The sequence below is a fragment of the Triturus cristatus genome, chromosome 3_2 (genome assembly GCF_964204655.1).
Source record: "Triturus cristatus chromosome 3_2, aTriCri1.1, whole genome shotgun sequence".
In the NCBI taxonomy this organism is placed as follows: domain Eukaryota; kingdom Metazoa; phylum Chordata; class Amphibia; order Caudata; family Salamandridae; genus Triturus; species Triturus cristatus.
Genome location: NC_140584.1, coordinates 491,417,957 through 491,437,454, shown reverse-complemented (window position 1 = coordinate 491,437,454; position 19,498 = coordinate 491,417,957). Strand labels below are relative to the sequence as shown.

The following is a 19,498-nucleotide window of genomic DNA, read 5'->3' as shown; positions in this document are numbered from 1 at the left end:
GTGGGTCTTCTTTGAACAGTTTTTCAAGGACTGCTTTTGGTTACCAGTCGGGCATGTCTTCCATTGCTTATTAACTGTGTCTCTTGCCTTCGACCGTCAACACTGCTTCAGGGATCTTAAAAACAAAGTGATCAGTCGTATTTTGGACAATGTACTCAGCAGGAGAGAAGAACCTTTTTTTGCCTCAGAAAAGAGTATTTCCATAGGCTAATCTGAAGCTTGTAACCTCTATGACTCCTGACTGTCTACTAAGTTTTATCAACCAGGGAGAATTCTTCTCATACTGATCCAAGCAGGATAAATAGACAGCTGACTATTTCAGTTTATGTTCTGAATCATTCTTAAACCATAGGATTTTTAAAGCCTTAGCTGAACAGGGGTAGCACCCCATTCTGTGTGATTAGTAGGCCACAACTTCAGATATTCTGTACCTCACATGGCATCATCGTGAACGTATCAAAGTTTGTTTTGAGCTAATGGCTGACAAGCTAAAGTAAGTGCTCGCAGACCCACACCAAGCCTGCGGAAGACCACATTGTTCGTGCAGAGTTAGTATCTATGTCTGGATGAGGGGATCCACAGGATGAACATAGATGTCAATGGCCAGGCAGTAAGAGAGGAGCCGTAGGGTCTGAGCTATGGACTTTTGAGAGCTTTAAATGGAAGCTAGGCGATGACACTTAGAAAACAGTTGGTGACGAAGGACTGAACCTAATAGAGCAACAAGTGGGATTTGCTGTGATATACATTTTTGTTTTCTCTTTGAAATAAATCTAAGCCTGTATTGTAGATATTTAAAAAGTACCTATTGGAAGTGTCATACAGCTTAGACCATTGGAAAAAAAACTGACAACAGGACCATAAAGGACACATCTTCCTTAAATCGTTATTCCTTCTCCTAATGTGGTGTTCAAGTGGTGTTGGCAAAGGCAATCAAGTCAATACATAAAGCCATGGTAGAGTTATTTTCTAGAGAAAAGAGGTGCTTAACACTGAATATCAAACAGTGCTGATAGTGATGATCATTTATTTTTCATCCTGTGTCTTTGTAATTACACATTAATAAAATAGAGCCTTTTCGCAAAGACATAAAATATGTAAATTATGATTTGTATTTATTATGCATTTAATGTGAGTGATTGTTGAGCGTAAAATTCTGTACTTCACACATGATTTGTGCTTTATTTTCCTATTAGATTACCAGAGATTGATGACTGTGGCAGAGACCATCACAGGGCTTATGTTTCCATTTCAGTGGCAGCATGTCTATGTTCCTATCCTTCCAGCGTCTCTCCTTCATTTCCTTGACGCTCCTGTCCCTTACTTGATGGGTTTACACTCCAATGGACTCGATGATAGGTCCAAATTGGAGCTGCCTCAAGAGGTGAGGAATGCTGTTTCTGTGGTAAGTCCCCAACTTGGTTATGTGTAGGCTTGGAAAGGGCAAACACATAGGGCCTCATTATGAGTTGCCCAGAGTGGTATCATCAAGGGATACTGCTTCTGACACTAATAAGGGGCCCTGTGGTTCCATAACTGGTAATGCCAATATCCCAAAACACCAGACCTGGTTTTACCTGGTGCAAATCCAGATCCGGTGAAACCAGCTATTACTCACAGAAGGTGCTGCAGCAGAAGCACAGCCAGACCTTTGTCTGCTAACCTCCTGCAGCATGGAAAGAGCAGATAATGCCCTCCCCAACATTACCGTGCCCAGTTGTGGCCCTTCTAACCCTTGCACTACAGCCTCACTGACCGGCACCACTCTGCCGCTGCCATTTACCACTGTATTAAAGCAGGCGATAAACAGCAGTGGTAAATGGTCCTTAGTTGGCCCTGGAGTCTGGAATGACATGCGGAAACAGGCCTAGTCCACATGTTATTCCCCCATTCTGGGGTCAATAACTACTAATGTCTGTTATTTGATGTGGGTATACTGGATGGAAATGGAGATTATCTCTGCACTAAATAAAGAGCTACTCATAATGAGGCCAATTGTTAGAATTTTTAAAGCCGGCTTAAAAAGCAACATGCAACGTATAACTGCTGTTATTTTACTGATTGTATATATTTCATACTTTCCAAGATTCTGTGGACAAAAATAGGATTCTTCAGGTTTCAAAATTGCTTATTAGTGCAATGTTGACATCAGAAAAAAGTAAATCACATGAGCTTTGACCTGTTGATGAAGTCTCTGGAATGCCATCACATACATGTGACCCAGTGTCATTGAATGGATGATGCGAGGATTGGTTGATTCCCCTTCTTCATTGGCTCATTCAATGCCCAGTAGGCTTCCTGCACAGATTAGTATATGTGAAAGCTGACAAGATGCTTTTTAAAAGGGTTCCAGTTAAGAGGGAAAAACACAAAGGTAAAAAAACTTCCTGGGTAAGCTTGTAACTCTGGATTGAAGTTGTTGAAGATTAGTGCAAAAGAGTTCAGCAAGACAACAATCTTCTGCTGACTTCAGGAAGGAGAAAAGAGCCATTCAACGGTCACCTATGCGCGATTTATTGGGTCTGCAATATTTTTGTTAGCCATGTTGTACAGTAGTGGGACTGCTGTGTAGCATGGTTGAAATAAAAAAAAAGACCACAGCTTAACACTTTAAACTTTTTTCACTTTCAGCCATGCTGCACAGTTACATATACAGGGAGTACTTGTGACGTGGGTGGGAGGGTGGTTGAATATTTTATATGTAACCTTGAGAGTCTCATATTCCGGATCTACTGTTAATTCCTCATTTTCCTCCGGTGTTTCACCCGTAGATCTTGGCCGTTTTTAGAAGCTAAAATCTCTGGGTGAAAGACCTCAAGTACCATAGACCACAGAGCGTGGCACTGCCATAGTCTAGCCTCTGCAAAACAAGCGCTTGGACCACTTGCTTGAAGTCAGCTTGTGGGAGAAAAGGTTTGAGATTCCTGAGTATCCTGAGTTATTGTGGATATCAAAATTCTGGTATCTGCTAATACTAGCCCCATTGGAATTAAAATGGACCTCGTAATTTGACCCTTAATGAGTTGATTTGCAATGTATTTTGAATTTGGGCTTATTGCTAGCGTGAACAGAATAGATTGACTGATAAGAATAGATTAATTGAGAGGGAAATCATGGAGTCAGTGATTCACTGGCATTATAGATGTCTGTTTATGAGTGACATAAAGACATTGTTTTAGACATCCAAATACATTTTTTTAAAGGGTGGGTTTGTGACCGCCCACAAATTTTGGTTTGCCTCTTTACTGCTCTATTCTCTACAAACAAAGAGCATTACCTAAGTGTTTTTATTTGCCTTTTTCCTTTGTCAATATTCATAATTACAAATGTTGGGACTGACCATTTCAACTATTCAGTCATTAATTTGTGCATACTAAGCCATGTTTCTTTTGTTTACAGGCAAATTTATGTTTTGTAGACATTGACAACCATTTTATTGAGTTACCTGAAGATTTACCTCAATTCCCAAACAAACTTGAATTTGTTCAGGAAATATCAGAGATCCTAATGGCTTCTGGAATACCTCCAGAGGGAAATCTGCATTGTAGTGAAAGTGCTTCCGAATTAAAAAGTCTCAGGACATGTGATATTGTTTCTGACAAAAAAAATGGTAACATAGCAGGGTCACCATTAAATTCCTATGAACTGCTAAAAGAAAATGAAACAATAGCACGCCTTCAAGCTCTTGTCAAAAGAACAGGTGTAAGTTTGGAAAAGGTAAGCAGTTTCTTAAATTTTTCTACATCTGACCTTTCTAAATCCTTGTTGTATTCTACTGTCACTACACAATTGCATAACCTCATTACTATCCTTGAATTGTGTTGAAATGTCTAGCTTTCATCTAAAAGTGCATCTTCATTTTCTTTCTTTAATGATTCTCATTATATGAGCTGATGTAAGTCGCTGATACTGTTAATATTTTACTGCTTCTTAAGCTGGAGTCATAACCATATATTTATATGTGCTAGGGAAATATGTCAGGTCTCTTTGTTATATATAGTGCCATTCTTCACAGGTGTGTTGGCTGATGATTTCTGAGTGTCATTACCAATTACTTAAAACTATGATTTCACGGTCACCTTTCTGCTATAACAAATCTGTATTCCATAATCCCTTGAAGTTTGAGGCTCTGTGATACTGTGTAACTCTTTTGAGATGTTACATGGCCTGGTCCCAACTTCCAGAACCACCGATGGATCAATCAGCGGGCTGCCAGAGTGTGTAATCTCAATACTTTGCAGCAAGCTGCATGAGCATGTTTAGAGCCAAGACTATGGGGGATATTCTCAAGAATGTGTGATAACCAACACAAAATTAGCTTAACGCAACTCTCCACATCGCAGTCTATCACGGGAAAATAACTCCGTGTTAACGTGGTATTCCCAAGCCGGCAGCACCATGCGATAGACCCACGATAATGCGTCAAATGAATGCGTTAAAATCATCGCAACGCCGCAAACATGCGAAACACGAACGCAAAAAAGCTGCGATGAAGAGATACAAAAATCAGCGACAACCAGCGAGAGACCTGCAATTCCCACACGTCATGCGGGAAAATGCACTATAAAAGCAAAAATAAAAACACACCAAAACCAAATCAAACTGCATAGCACCATGGATGCACCTGGACTGAGTGCAGAGGACAACCCGAACCCCACAAGCCCCCCGGAGGACCAGCCAGGAACCCCGTGTTCGGGGAAGGGCAACGAGAAGAGGAAGAGAAAGACGGGGTTCAGTCCGCAGGAAGACCGGATCATCGTCACTATCAACAACTGTTCGTCACCTCCACTGCGCCATTGGCAACACAAACGGAAATATGGCAGTCCATCGTCACCAACGTGAATGCAGTCGGAGTATCGAGGAGGACAATGGAGGAGGTCAAGAGGCACTGGCATGAAGTGCACAGCCAAACCAAGGAGAAACTCGCTGCCAACAGGAAGGCAGCAAAGGCAACTGGAGGTGGGACTTCTGCGCCACAGGAGGAGCTGGATGAGCTGGAGGAAATGGTGGCCACAGTCATCAGTGTGGAGTCAGGGCAAGGAGTTGGTGGTCTGGAAACAGCTCGATATGACCTGGCCCAACTGCAACAGGGTGAGTAACGACCATGGACTGGGAGGACGGAGGGAGATGGGCACAATGGCACTCATGCACAATCATGTGCAGCACACTGCACACCCACAATGAGTGTGGAACATGTCCCTGATACCCTTGGCACACTGCAGCACATATAGAAACACCAAGTAGGCCCCTGTCCACAATGTGCACAAATGGGCCCCCCTCCATATCACCAATGCCACGACCTACCCATGCACATGTGCTGAATCCAGAAAAGGAGCGGCTCTGTGAGCCACACGGACTATGCAAGTGACACTGCATGAGAGATAACATGGCTGCAATCACAATACATGACATGGTGCACAAGACAACTTTGAGGTGGCTGAGTGTGGACCACATCCGTAAAGGACCAGGTCACACTCTGACATATCCACGTGCGCCTACAACCCATGACGTCAAAAACACATCTGCAGACAAACAATGCACAAGAGTACAAAATATGTCCAAGAGCACCAATGACCCAAGTCGCAAACATCACAGCACACGAAAAGGACACAAGTCAAAGGCACACCGACTCAAAGGGATAAGGGGCTGCCAAATCAGAGCTGCAGGGGTGATTCGCCAACAATGCAGCACACACACATAGCAATCACAGTACATCAATATTGACGACAATGTCGTACAAAGTGCAACCCTTACACCACAGGACAGAGGACACAACTGGTGCCTCCCGTGCATAGAAACTGGCCAGTCACATCTGGCATTGCATGACACTGTGAGATGATAATGTACGAGTACAACCTCACATCCGTCATGTAGTCGAAATGTCCACTGTCTCCCATCAAATAGTCAGCTTCACCAAAACAGCCCAATGTACATTGTCATGCGGTCTGAATGTAAATATCTCCAGTGCGTGAACATACATGGAACACACTGTTAACCTGCATCTCCACGTTACATTGCAGAGGGACAATCAACACCTCCTGCAGAGCAGACCACACATCTCTACAGTGATGATGAAGAGGACACCCTGCACATTTGCCCAGACACCCTCCAACGGCTCGTGGACAGCCTCCGCACCCCATCCCCAGGAGAAGGGCAGCCCAGCTGCATTGTGGTGACCCCACACCCTACACGGACCACACAGCAGGAAGCACCCGTCACCACGGCTGCCTCCCAGGACCCCCACGACCAACACATGGAATTCCAACACTGTGTGTTAGCATGCCAGGAGGAGATGGCTGATCAGCTGCGGGTGGGTTTCGGCCTTGTGGCAGCCAAACTCGATGCCATACGTGGGTGTCTGAGTCCCATCAGGGACCATTTACAGTCCCTAACGGACACCCACTGTCCGCACCATGCTCACCGACAATCCTTGGCTGACCTCGCTGTGGCCATTACTCGGATACAAGAACTGTCTAGTCAGACAGGCTCCAGCGATGACAGCACAGAGTTGGCACAGATGCGAAGGACAATGGAGACCATGGAGCGGATGCAGGCTGGAAGTAGGGCTGCCACGGCTGAACACCAGTGAGATGTAGCTGGGATCTTCCATGCCTTGCAGATCCTCATCTTGCCATTGCTGCCACAGAGCCTGTCCCAGATAACTGCTGCTGGAATTTCGACACACACATCTCCGCCCCCTGATGTGTCATTGCACACAGTGATGCCGCCATTACACCTCCGCCCCCTGATGTGTCAGTACCCCACAGTGATGCAGCCATAACACCACCACAGACACCTGACACACCGGACACAGAAGATGTCTCATAGGAGTAAGATGTGGAGGGTAATGACTGTGTGAGGAAGGAGGCAGTAGCATCCGTACCCACCACATGGCCTGTCCCTGCCTGGTTCAGCCCTATGCATCATGCCCTAGAACAACACCTCCCACTGTCCCCCGGAACACTCTGCGACATTCACCTGGACCCCGCCATGGCCTGCCATATCTGCTCTTGTACCAATGACACAGCAATCCGGCTGAGGACTGAACTCTTCCTCTTCAGATTAACCTTGCGTTCCCCCAAGTACTCTGGTTGTCCCACCACTGGGCAACCACGTAATGTGGGCTTGAACTGGCCATGTACCCCTCCAGCTCCGACACTCCCCAGAATGTGAATAAAACATTCCAAATCACACAGATGTGTCATGTTTATGTTCACTCACATGTACAAGTATGGATGAATACAGGGACATTGATTGCAGAAAAAGGTACACCCTGGTAAATGTCATCAATGCGCATGGCCAATTAGATGAATGTGAAGGTGTGAACTAGCTGTGGCCTCATTGCACATGAACAACAATTTCGCATCTCCCCAACATAGCCCCACGTCCATGTATTATTTAGGGCTGTGTGTGGAAATGTCAGAAATGTCAGAATCGGTAGCCTGCCTGAAGTAGTGTCCCCCATCGCATGTGGCTACAGAACATCTCTTCGCATGATGTACTAACACACATCAGTGTGGACACTGTCTGTTTTAATGGATCATATTGATCATATTGATCCACTTGGCAAGAAGTTGGACACCATACTCTCATTGCTGCAGACACGTAAGAGCACAGGTCTACCAGCAACTATCCCAAACACAATGTCTGTTTCACAGAGGTGGAGCTGCCAATAGGGATTCACCACCTATGTACATGCGGCAGTCTGTCCCTCCTTGTGTACGGACAATGATCATTGAGGCACAGGATTTGTCATACTAATCAACACTCATCACAGTTGTACACTGGTGAAGTTGCGTAGACTTTTTTAGCATGTGCGTGACAGTACGGGCAAGTAATGGGCCACAACAGGCAGACAAATGCTTAAGACACTTACAGGCAGAATGGGAACGTGTCGAGGTGCAAGAAATGGGGAGGCAAAATGAACACATATCCTTACGGTTGGCAACAGTCTCAGCCCACCTTGTCTTGCTGGTCGAGTCATGTGATGTATGGCGTCTGCTCATCGCCCCGTGTCAGGGGACACGACTCACAGCCCATGGGATCTGCATGGAGCTGTACAACCGGACTGTGCTATGCTGAAAGTGAGCAGGTGAAAGGGACCAACAAGGTCACATGTCGTGCTACATTGCCATGTGTGTATTCTCCCTCCAGCAGTATGTCAGATTTAGGAAATTTGCCAAACAACGCTGTGCAGCTACGCCCATGGGGCTTTAGCACCTTGAGAATATGCCCCTATGTATCTTGCAGGAAAAATAATTTCTGCTAGAGACTTCTACCTGCAGATTCCTCACCTTTTAAATGTTCCCCAGGCATCAGACTGGATTTGAAAACCTTTTTCATAGTACCTCTGTGTGCCAAAAGGTGGTGCTGTGTGGCTCTGCACTGACACTGTTCTGCTCCAGAAGTGACGTATGGGACCTATAAAGGCACCACTCCCATGCACTGTCCTTAGTTACTTTCTTTCCCTGCCTCTAGACGCAGATTCGGAGCTTCTCTCATCTCTCAGAGACTGCTTTTTGTCAGATATTTTCTCTCAAATTTTCAACAGTGTGCAAGGGATTTCACCCCCTAAGACGACTTAGGATGGACGCAAACAGATGTCTGTGACAGATCCCCACCAGGTGTGCCTATGGTGACTGGGGCCAAGCCACGACTCCAAGACCTGCAACGTAGGTGCATTGATGATCGGAAGGTCATCAGGGTACGCAAGGCAAAACTGTACGTCACCAAGCACAAGAAGACGCAGCATTGGGACCACTCTAGGTACTGCTCCAAGTGGAAAGCTCGTTCCCAGTCCAGCTCCCATTCCCAGATTCAACAGAGCCACTCTTGAGACTGGTCTTCATTGTGCTCCCAATCCAAAGGTGAACCCAATAAACTTGGGAATTTGAAGCGGAGTTCTGTGCCTTCATGCCATTCCCACTCTCCTGATGAAGCGCATGGGCGGCACCAAAACGGTTTGCTCTGGCTCTCGAAGTCAGACAACTTTGGAATCTATTCCACAGCTTGTTCCTGTACAACCAGAGTTTCTGGGGCCTTCAGCCTCCGCGTGCCAATACAAAGAGTTTCTCTTAGCTTTTCGCCAATTCTTCGGATCTCTATCGACACCCTCTGGTGTCCCTTCGGGCCAAATGGAGCAGAGAGGCCTGCCACCTGGATTACCATCGGCAGGTTCACCTTCAGAGCAAGCAGGACCCTCAGAGCCGCTTCCACCCCAGGGGCGGTTCCTGCCTTATGGCATTGACCCAATGATATTTTGGCCCCCAGGCCCCTCAATTACACGTGAATGTACACTACATAGTATTGCCAGTAAGTACACACGTCTAAGAATTTAATTGAGCATTTTTATCCCAATTTATGTTAGTCAGCCTTCAAAAGCAGGCGCAGTGGCGGTTTTGTATGGGGTGGGACTTCAATTTGATAGACACACATGGGTAGCAATGCGCACACTAGGCCACAAAGTGTGCATGTCAGGTTGAATAGCTACCTCTCTCTGGCCAGCTTGACATGCGCACTAGAGGCCTCTCTCCGCCTGCACATTAGTGAGCGGAGGTTGATCAAAGCCGCAGCACCCGTTTCCTAATGAGCGGTGAGTTTGCCTGCCCAAGCCAATCCTAGCGCTGTTCTCATGCTGTGTAACAGCAAGGGAGCAGCATCTGGACTGGCTGAGAGACGCTGCTAGTCTGTCACAGGGCACTGCAAGGGAAGAGAAAAGCAGACTGTCTCACAGCTGGTGAAGAGTGCAGATCTGTCTCTGGGTGCTCTGAAGGTGAGAAGGAAGTATATTGCTGGACTACAAGCTGTCACCTGTTGTGATTCTGCAGGGCGACAGCGGAGGCAGTCACCACTTCTAACACACTTGGAAGGAGAGTGCGGGTGACGACCAACACCTGGTGCCATGGAAACATGACCTGCTCGAAGCTGTGCATTATAGAAGAGTCTGTCGTATGCATGGCACAGACAGCCACTATTCGGGACATCTTTTTAGGATGGAGACGGCTCCAATGTTCCAGGCTGGAAGCCTTGAGAGTGACTAGCTCCCTCGCTGTACTGTTTCCTCTCTGCCCCCTGCTGCCCTTGTTCACCCTGCTCATGTGTTCCACTGGAATCCTGCAGCTCCCTGTGCTCCGCATACGGACTGCATCCTGAAGGATTTCTGCTCCATTCATCCTACAGGATTGCTGCACCTCCCTGTGCCCTGCATACAGGCTACATCATGAAGTACTTTTGCTACCTGCACCAGCCTGCTCCCTGCAGGAATTCTGCAGTACCCTTCACTTAACCAGCACTGCGCCAAACATCTGCAGCCCCTTGCATACAGCATGCACCCTCAGGGCTCCTGCAGCTCGCTGCACAGAGCCACCATCCTATAAGACCCTTTACAATCAGCCTGCACCCTGCAGGGCTCCTGGTGTTTCCTGCACCACACACACAGTCTGCATCTTGCAGGGACTCTAAATCTCCCTGCCTCTGGCACAGTCTGCGCTGTGAGAGACGATTGCTGCTCCCTGGTACACAGCAGGCCCAATGAGAGAAACTCTGCATGCTGCAGCATGCTTCGTTTTAGGACTCAAGAGATTTGATCACAATTCCCCACCTCTGCTAATTCGCCACTGGCTCCCTATTGAAGCGCGGGCCCAATTCAAAATCACTTGCATTACCCACAGAGTGCTGGACTCCTCCTCAGCCTCCTTTCTAAACTAGAAGCCGAAATTCCCATCCAGAGCAAATAGGAGTTCCAGAAATGCCCAATCCCTGCTCCTTGAACCTCTCACCTTCAGTCGAGAACGATACATAAACCAGTCTTTCTCTGGAAGTGCTGCTTGAATCTGGAACTCTTTGCCTTCCTCCCTCTGTCTAACCACCTGCCTAGTAACCTAAACAAGCATTTACAATGCAATGGTCTCGGCAATATTATAGGTAGAGCTATTGGTATTGCTCATTATTTTTTATCAGATGGGTATAATGGCATCCAGTACCCCACAACTTCAAGCGTTTTGTGGAGGGGCGCCCTCGCAGCGCACACAAGAGGTGAACAAATGAACCACATCCCCATGGGGTAGACACCGGGGCAGCTACTGGAAGTCTGCAGGCCGGGGAAAGGGTAACTGGAGGAAACGAAGGGGACAGAAAGAGAAAAAAAAGGCACAGAATCACGGGGACAGCGAAGGGGACAGGAGAAAAAAGGCACAGAATCACGGGGGCAGCAAAGGGGACAGCAGGAGAAAAAAGGCACAATATTTACATTACACATTCGGGCACGGGGAGATTAAAAGTTGCAATGTCCACAGCTAAGAAGCCCCGATCTGGTCTATTGTGCCTTAGAAATGAGAGACGAGTCACGGTTTTGTCACCAGTGCTTAGTGCGTTAATGAAACACGAGTCCAGAGAACCAGGGTTTCCACAGGAGCAAACACAGATGCTGCCAGGGCAGTGATTATCGGGTTCGGGCAGGAGGGGCGGGCCAAGCTGCATACATTACGGCTCTGATGGGCAAAGGTGTGCAGTTCCCTTTGTGGGTCATGGCAAATCTTTTTAGGGACCTGAACGTTGAGGCCACAGCCCAGAGACTCCTTGCATCTGTTCCTCTGACTCCTGCGCCCTCCGCACCAATGGCGCCCACTTAGCATTCCGCTCAGGGGAGACTCATTTACATTGTGAAAGTATTGGAGCGCTTTACATGCGCGCCGGTTACGTTGCACATTCAGGCACGAGGGGATTAACTGATTTACCCAGGATCACAAGACGTGGACGCGACCCCGAGGGTCGAACTCTGGTTTCCAGCACCAAAATCGGCAGTGTAGCCGACGGACCGCATCCGCTTCCCCGAAAATACTCAAAAGAAATTAGGATTTAGGAAGAGTATAAAACAAACATACCACCAGCGCTCGCCCGCTCCCCTCAAAACACCCGCTCCTCGGACAGGAGACGAGCGTCAGAGCCCTAAAACACAAAACAAGTTTAAGTGCGGACACCAAAGTCACCAGGAAGGAACAGAACCGATAAAAACCAACGCTGCACAAAGACAAAACTTACAGAAAAGAAACACAACTTGCAGAGTCACGAGGTGGTTGCGCCGGGCCCGGCTGCCGGATTGGGGCCACGAACAAGAGGCAGGCCTGGGCGCAGAGCAGGGACTCCTGGCAGGCCTCCGAAGACCCGCCCGCCGCCTCGCTGCACCCGCGGGAGCTGGCGGGCCTGTCCGCCGAAGCAGGTCGGTTTGATTCCATCCACCCTCTCGGCCCCCCTGATGCGCGTCCTGTCACTAATGCAGAGCTCTTTCTCTCCAAAGGGCACGTACCCAATGTGAAGATCGCGACCTGGCTGGAGGACTGCAGGTAAGCCCCGACTTTGGAAACTTTTTGCTGCCCATTTACAATGCAATGGTTTCGGCATTGTTAAAGTTAGAGCTATTGGCATTGCTCATGACATTATTTTTGTTTATGTTTTAGATTTTAAAACATTTAAAGAAACGGCATTGTTATTTACAATGTCAATAGCTTAATCTCTCTCAAATGCGAGACCTATTGCATTTGCACCCACACACAGAGCCACACACACAACGCCACCCACACTCACAGAGCCACCCACACAGAGCCACCTACACAGAGCTATTCACGTAGAGCAACCCACACACAAATAGAGCCACCTACACACACACAGAGTTACCCACGCACAGACAGAGCCACCCACGCATAGAGCCACCTACAAACTATAAAATGGTTGGGGGCAGAACCCCAAGAAATGTTGACTGGCTCAGAGGTTTCCAAATGGGCAATAGCTTAAGAAACCCAAATGAAACATGTCCGCAGGGATGAAAAGCAAGAAGAGGACTTGGGGACGTGGGCAACCATGCTTACTGATTAAAGAGAACCATAAAAGGTGTCCACTGGGGAGCCAACATTATGATGTGCCCGACATGCGCTAGAAGATTAGGACAGAGGATGGTAGATTGGGACCTGACGACAGTTGACACAGGGGCATGGTAACTTGCCTACACCCCTTACGAAGTTAAAATTGTCTCCTCTTCTAGGAAACTATGCCCTAGCAGGGTAAGAAAGGGTGAGGAGTGGTTCAAAGGATTACATTATAATGTCAGGAGGAGAAGAATCCTTCCTTAATTATGTCACATTGTTACACTCTCTGGGTCGTAAAATTAAAGTCAAAGGGCCTCGATAGTTCGGATCGCATGGAGGGAGGTGTGTGTACTTGACGCAGATGTTCACAGTTCCGTACAGGGAAAAACCTGTATGGCAGAGTCGTGCACTTAAGAACCAACCGCGGGATGTTCGTTGAAAAGGCAACTAAACTCTTAACCAGTCGCGACCATGCATGGGAAGTGAGCATAGCCTTGTCTGTCGGAATGAGAAGCAACTATACAGACTGAACGGGCCTTTGCGTAAAAATCATGCCGCAGAGAGTTCATGAGCACTGTCAGCTGCTTCGAGTAGTGATATAAAGGGCAGCAGCGAACTACTGCGCAATTCAAATTAAGGTACGGGCAGGTCAGCAAGAGGCACACAAACACACACATTCCTATATATAACCAATGGCAAAGATTAAAAACACCATCAGTTTAAATAATGCGAAAAACCAACATGCAACACACACTCATTATGGTCAACAATAACGTACTGCTCACCCCCATCAGATCGATACTCCCAGCACAGTGTATTATAGACCCCAGAAAAAATAAATAATAAAATCACGGCCAGTGTCCTAGTGTAATCAAGCAAGATCATTAATACAGATGTATAAAAGTCAGAACTGCCTTTTAATATGCGTTGTTTAATTTGATATTCCATTGACACTAAGAACGTATAGACACAGAGCAGCAATGATCGTCCATTGACATTCGAAACAATATGCCCGTACTGTTCTAGCGATGTCAGGAAGGGGCGTTTAGCAGTGTGTGCTGTTAAGGTATGGATGTAGGGAACTGGGTTGGGAGCCTGAGTCGTGTGTATGGGGAGAGACACGGGACCATAGAGTGGCTTAATTAATTCATGCCCCTTGGTTCACACGCCCCTTTCACACTTGCGGGGGGTAACCCCCTCAATCAGCACTTACCTGAATTTACCGCCAAGGGGGTCGCCATCTTGGTAAGAATGCAGCGCCAAAGAGAAACGAAAGAGGGACTAATTACATTACACCCAGACACAGAAGACAGACTACAGTGCTTTGCAAACAAAAAATGAAAGACAGACCGGAAGTACGCGTCTGGAGTTTCATCGAGACAAGTAAATGACGGAGTTGCTGAAGTGAAACATCAAGGTTCTAACAAATGGGCTAATAAACGACTACCTGTCAGCCGTGAAAGAAGTCAGAGAAAAAATGTGTTGCACTTATGCTTTCTCGTTTGCCTGCATCTACTAGATGCCAGTTCATAACACACCGAGGTATATTAGAACGATTATAACTAGTGAACTGCAGATTACATCACCTCTTTTGCAAAAGGAGTTACGGTAACTTGGATGAGGCGCCTGTTGACGGGAATGACGAGGTAGCGGGCGCCCGGAGGGTGAGACATCAAGGGGCAGGTGAGGAGAGGCGCTGGCTCGGTCGAGTGGTTGGTTCTGTTGTAGTACGAATCGAGGGGTCCAAGGTTCGATCCTCGGTCGGGGTAGATGCGCGTCATTGTGTGTGCATTAAATAACAAGCACACCACTGCCTTTCTCCGAGGTGAAGCAGAAATGCCTTGGAGAAAGGCAGCGGCGTTTTTCGGCTTCGGGGGCGTGTTCCTGCTTGGGCTTGGAAGAACCGGGAGTGCTGGGGTCGGCATTCTGAAGCCCGGGGCTTATCAGAACTTGGAAGAACCGGGAGTGCTGGGGTCGGCATTCTGTGGGGAGAAAACACCGCCGCCTTTCTCCGAGGTGAAGCAGAAATGCCTCGGAGAAAGGCAGCGGCGTTTTTCGGATTCGGGGGCGTGTTCCTGCTGTTCTAAAAAGGGCGTGGCTAAAAAGTGGAAAGAACCGCACGGAACACGCCCCCGAATCTGAAAAAGAGGGAGCCTATTTGGAGGGACGGCTCTCTCCTCCAATGGCTGGCCTCCGTTTAGGAAGCCAGCCAATGGAGGAGAGGCAAAAAGAGAGGCGGGCTAAATAGCCACTCTAAGGATCATAAGATCTCCGGACTTCCGGTTCTGCCTTCGGCAGACCGGACGGTCCCTCGACCTAAAAAAGGACCAAAAGCTCTTCTTTTTTGACAGACATCTTGGTTCATTAACATTTAACCAGACTTATGTACTCGCTCCACGGCGATCTGACCTGCCTTTGTTAGTTGACCCCACCATCTAAATTTATGCTGTAAATGTGTATGCCCAATTGTTGTAGTTGTTTCCTGTGGTTACCGCAGCATACATCCACTGAAGTAATCATTTGAGTGTAATTACTTGTAATATAACCCTCTGTAACCCTTGTATTATGCTTGTTGTAAAGCTCTCTGATGCCCTTAGGCCATGTCCGCACTATATAAAATTGCAAATAAATAAATAAAACCTGGCCAACCATGTGGCTCTTACAACTTGTCCTGCTACATGGATGTATGCTGGCAGCTACAGTGAAAGCAGGCAGAAAGGTAAGGAGGCTACCACCCACGAGTCTATTGTAATTTGTACACATTTTGCGATCTCTTCAGCGCAGGTTTATGATATTATGTTGTATTTATTGGCAAAGGTTTATTTGTTAAAATGTCAGCACACTCTGCAGAGATCTGTGTAACCTGAGCGGCACCAGCTATATTTTGGGGCGCATCCTAAGGGTTTGATGTGTCTGTCTTAGAAATGGTTGTGTAGCCTGCAGATCAAGGTTTCCATGCAAGGAAGATAGCTCACTTTGCTAATGCATTTGCTGCGGAGATCTGTGTGTGGCCTGCAGGCTGCAGTTTGCAATACCAATTACAAACATTTTATTAATTTGTCTGATACAGAACTTTGGGTGAAACCTGCAGGTCATTAGTTCCAATTCCAGTAAGTTAGCTCACTGTGTGTTACTATGTTTCCTTTATAGATAAGTGCCAGCCTGTCGGAAGCAATCACAAGATGGCTCAGTGAGTTGATGACGAATCTGCCTGCCACAGAATTATATTCTTTAATTTAAACGTTACTGGTTCTGACCACAGTTTAGAGGGTTAACATTTCTGCTGTAGACATTTATATAACCTGAGGGTAATTCTCACATTATGTTTGGTGTGTTAAGTTCCCTACTTCTGATTATAACATACAGGTGAAAGGTTTCACTCCAAAGTGAGTAATTGTGGGGTGTTTTAATAAACAAAAGTCCGTTCAGTTCAGTTCCTGTAGTTTGGAATTTTAGTGGCTGTTAATATCGATAATGAGGCATACAGTTTCCTTTCAGGAATTCCATCTTATGTATGTACATGGTATTTCTCTAGCACAAACCGAGTCAAAAGGCAGCGGAGTGCTGTGCAGGCTCGAAGACAACGACTAACGGGAGAGGTAGCTGGGTTGTGGTTGGTTAATGCATTGTGATGTAGTGTTCTTTAGAGATGAGTCTTCGATTCTTTCGTGAATTGGATCAGCCTCGGGGTGGTCCTGATGGAAAGAAGGATGCTGTCCCAGACCCTGGGTACATAGATGGAGAAGGTCTGCTGCATTGTTTTTTCATTTTTACCTTTCTTAGTCTGCAGTCTGAGCTGTCCTGGCTGCGGCAGTGCTTAATTTGTAAAATATGAAATGCAGGTGCTCAAATATTTGTCGGAGGCCACACCCACTTTCACTTGGCTCCACCCACTTCATCCACTGGTTCCACCCACTCTCTATTGGCTCCGCCCACATCCTCAACTGGCACTGATGAAAGGCAGATGTAATAACCAATCTGAATTTCAGCAAGGGAGCCTTGCTCCAAGTAAGGTTTTGATAGGAGGTTCCCCTGCCCTGTGAAAATTTTGAAAAAGATTAAATTAAAAGTGCATTTAAAGCACAATTTTGGAATAAATTAGCTAATATGACTAGTGCATTGAAAAGGGACATGTGAAACATTCCAGTGCTCTAAGTGCCGATTTAGGTAAAGGACAATACTCACATGCATTATAATGCCCAGCCATGGCATAATGGTGGCATGACACGGTGGTGGCCAGTTTTCGGATATTAGCATCATTGCCAAATTGAGGTAGCCACATGTTGTATAATGGTGGCCACCATTGACAAACTGAGGGCATCCTTGAACTTATGGTGCTTACCGTTTTTAATATATTTTGAGCATCCGAAGTATTAATGGTGTCTAGACCTGACACAAAGGTGGCATTCACGCAATGGTACCCATTATTGGTCTATTGTGTTGCCTTGGCATTATGGTGGCCATATCTGGCATAGCACTTTACATGCAGCTGAAGTCTTTGATAACAGTTTTAAGGTTACTGTAGATTAGGATTGAAATGTATGAATTGCAAGTAACAAAACAATCTATGTGACAAAAGCAGTAAGTCCCTGAGCTACCCACATAAAAATACTATTCTGTGATATGCATAATAGACGTTCTTTGCAGCATGCATGTTAACTCTCTCTCTCTCTGTGCTACTGCAGAGTCAAAAGTTGCACGAGACAACTCATCTCTCTGCAGCAGAACATGATAAATCATCACTTTATCTTTCACTTACCTACAGAGTCACTGAGTGTTGGGTAAATAATTCCTGCTGCTCAGCCTGGTCGCTGTAGCTGGTGTCTGTAGGGTCACTCACTGCAGACCCGTGATCTGACTGATAGTGTTGTGACAATAGAAGACTGGCCCATCTGCAGCTTGTAGTGAGGGTGAGATGTCATGGTGTGGCACGCTTTCAGAGCTGTGCCTTTCGTTTAGACACATGGCGCCCACTCTCAGTCTCACCATGACTGGCATAGCCACCAAAGAATCCCCACGACCATGCGAGAGGAGCACTGTTCAGGATGTCATGGAGGTCTTTGAATTATGAATTCGGTTGGCAGCAGAAGCAATTCTTGGTGATGGTAGGACTTTTGAAATTAAAACATCCTGCTTCTGCTCAGCCTGCACGGACCAGTGGTAGTGCCTATACCGGACATGAAGCGGCTGCCGAAATTCCAGTAGGGCTGCAGGCCATGAGTGTCCCTCTTGTGAGTGCAGCTCTGTCTCACCTGAGCTGACAGGAGCGCACATGCATCAGCTTGCGCCAGCCACAACAGAGAGCTGTAGGGGTGGTGAAACCATGATGTCCGGGGGCTAGTGCTACGATTAACATTACAGAGATAAAATCTGCTCAGCACGCGTTGGGCCCAGGCTGCACTCGGCAAACTTGAAGTGCTTGAAAACGTGTGCACACGCACCGGCGCAACAAGGTCTGAGGGCTTAACAAAACTGAAAGCAAGCCGCAAGTGAAGCATGTTTGCAGTGCACCATGGTACGTCGGTATATGTGTGTCTTTCACAGAGAAATAATTAGCATTTGAAAGATAGGGATATTTTCTGGCGTACAGGCTTGGATGACTAGATAGTTTGTCTAATATGCCGTTTAGTCACACTGTATGTAGTTTCACGGCTGGAAATGGTGGCAGCACAGTGATGAACGAGGCAGAACACAGAACATATTCCATGCAGTATTTTGCTGCATCACATTCCATTAATCAGACTGCGCTAAGATGTTGTTTGATGTTACACTATGTGGCACAAAATGCCCCGGTGCGGTACACAGTCACACTTGCTCACTCCCCGCAGCTGGCAACGTCGCCTGCAGCTATGCCAGGGCTTCTGCACTACAGTAATGTAACACACCCGGTACCCACTGACTGCAGACAGCTGCCTGCTCGCGCGCGGCCTTTAAAGGAATTATTTAACACCACACACTACAGGGTGCACTACTTTCATAAAGTACTGACTGGGGACTCACTTACTTCAATGTAGAACATACAAGGGCAGGCTCAGGCAAGACCACGACTCATGAGAATTCGGGTTTCCCACGCAGCTCATTGGTGAATCCAGGCAGTGACAGAGTCCTGGCAGCCGCTGCAACTTCACTTCGTCTCCCTGACCCTCAGCAAATACTGAATTTGTGGCGCCAGGGTCAATCATGATTTTAAACGTACTGCACCTGAGCAACTTGACGGCCGGTGCGAGCAGACAGCCACGCTGTGCAGGATTAGAAATTACCGCAAAATGAGAGGCACTATCAGCCTACTACAACAAAATCCAGTAGCGTAAGGTGAGCCCTAGCAGGACATGACGTCAGTCCCCGTGGCGCCAGCCTGTATCACGCAATGGGCACTACCACGACGTGAAGTCAGGTCTGAGAGCGCATAGCGGGGAAATCAATCTCCCAAATTGAAACATTGTAGAAGCCTGCCATCAGCAACCGCTACTAGCTCAGCCAGCCGACTCTAAGCCTGCGAGAGCAGCATGTGCAGACCACATGTGTGCACTGCCAGCCACTCCAGTGTTTAAGGACAGTAGGCAGAGCTAACGGCTTGTGGAGATGAATTTATTATCAGGCTGACTGGCTCGCTCTCTCAGCACTGAGTGCAGCACTGC

The 19,498-nt window shown here is 47.1% G+C and overlaps 1 protein-coding gene across 4 annotated transcripts in view; it reads left to right on the top strand.

Annotated features, from left to right (window-relative positions):
* The window catches only part of DENND5A (DENN domain containing 5A), a 299,668-nt gene that overhangs the window by 48,717 nt on the left and 231,453 nt on the right, over positions 1 to 19,498 (top strand). For 2 of the 4 annotated variants that reach the window (XM_085648154.1, XM_085648156.1), the window contains 2 exons: positions 1,197 to 1,384; positions 3,400 to 3,717. In XM_085648154.1, coding sequence (XP_085504280.1) covers positions 1,197 to 1,384; positions 3,400 to 3,717 — 506 coding nt within the window. Of the gene's footprint in view, positions 1 to 1,196; positions 1,406 to 3,399; positions 3,718 to 19,498 lie in introns of all 4 variants that reach the window. The other 2 variants (XM_085648155.1, XM_085648153.1) reach the window with 1 other exon arrangement.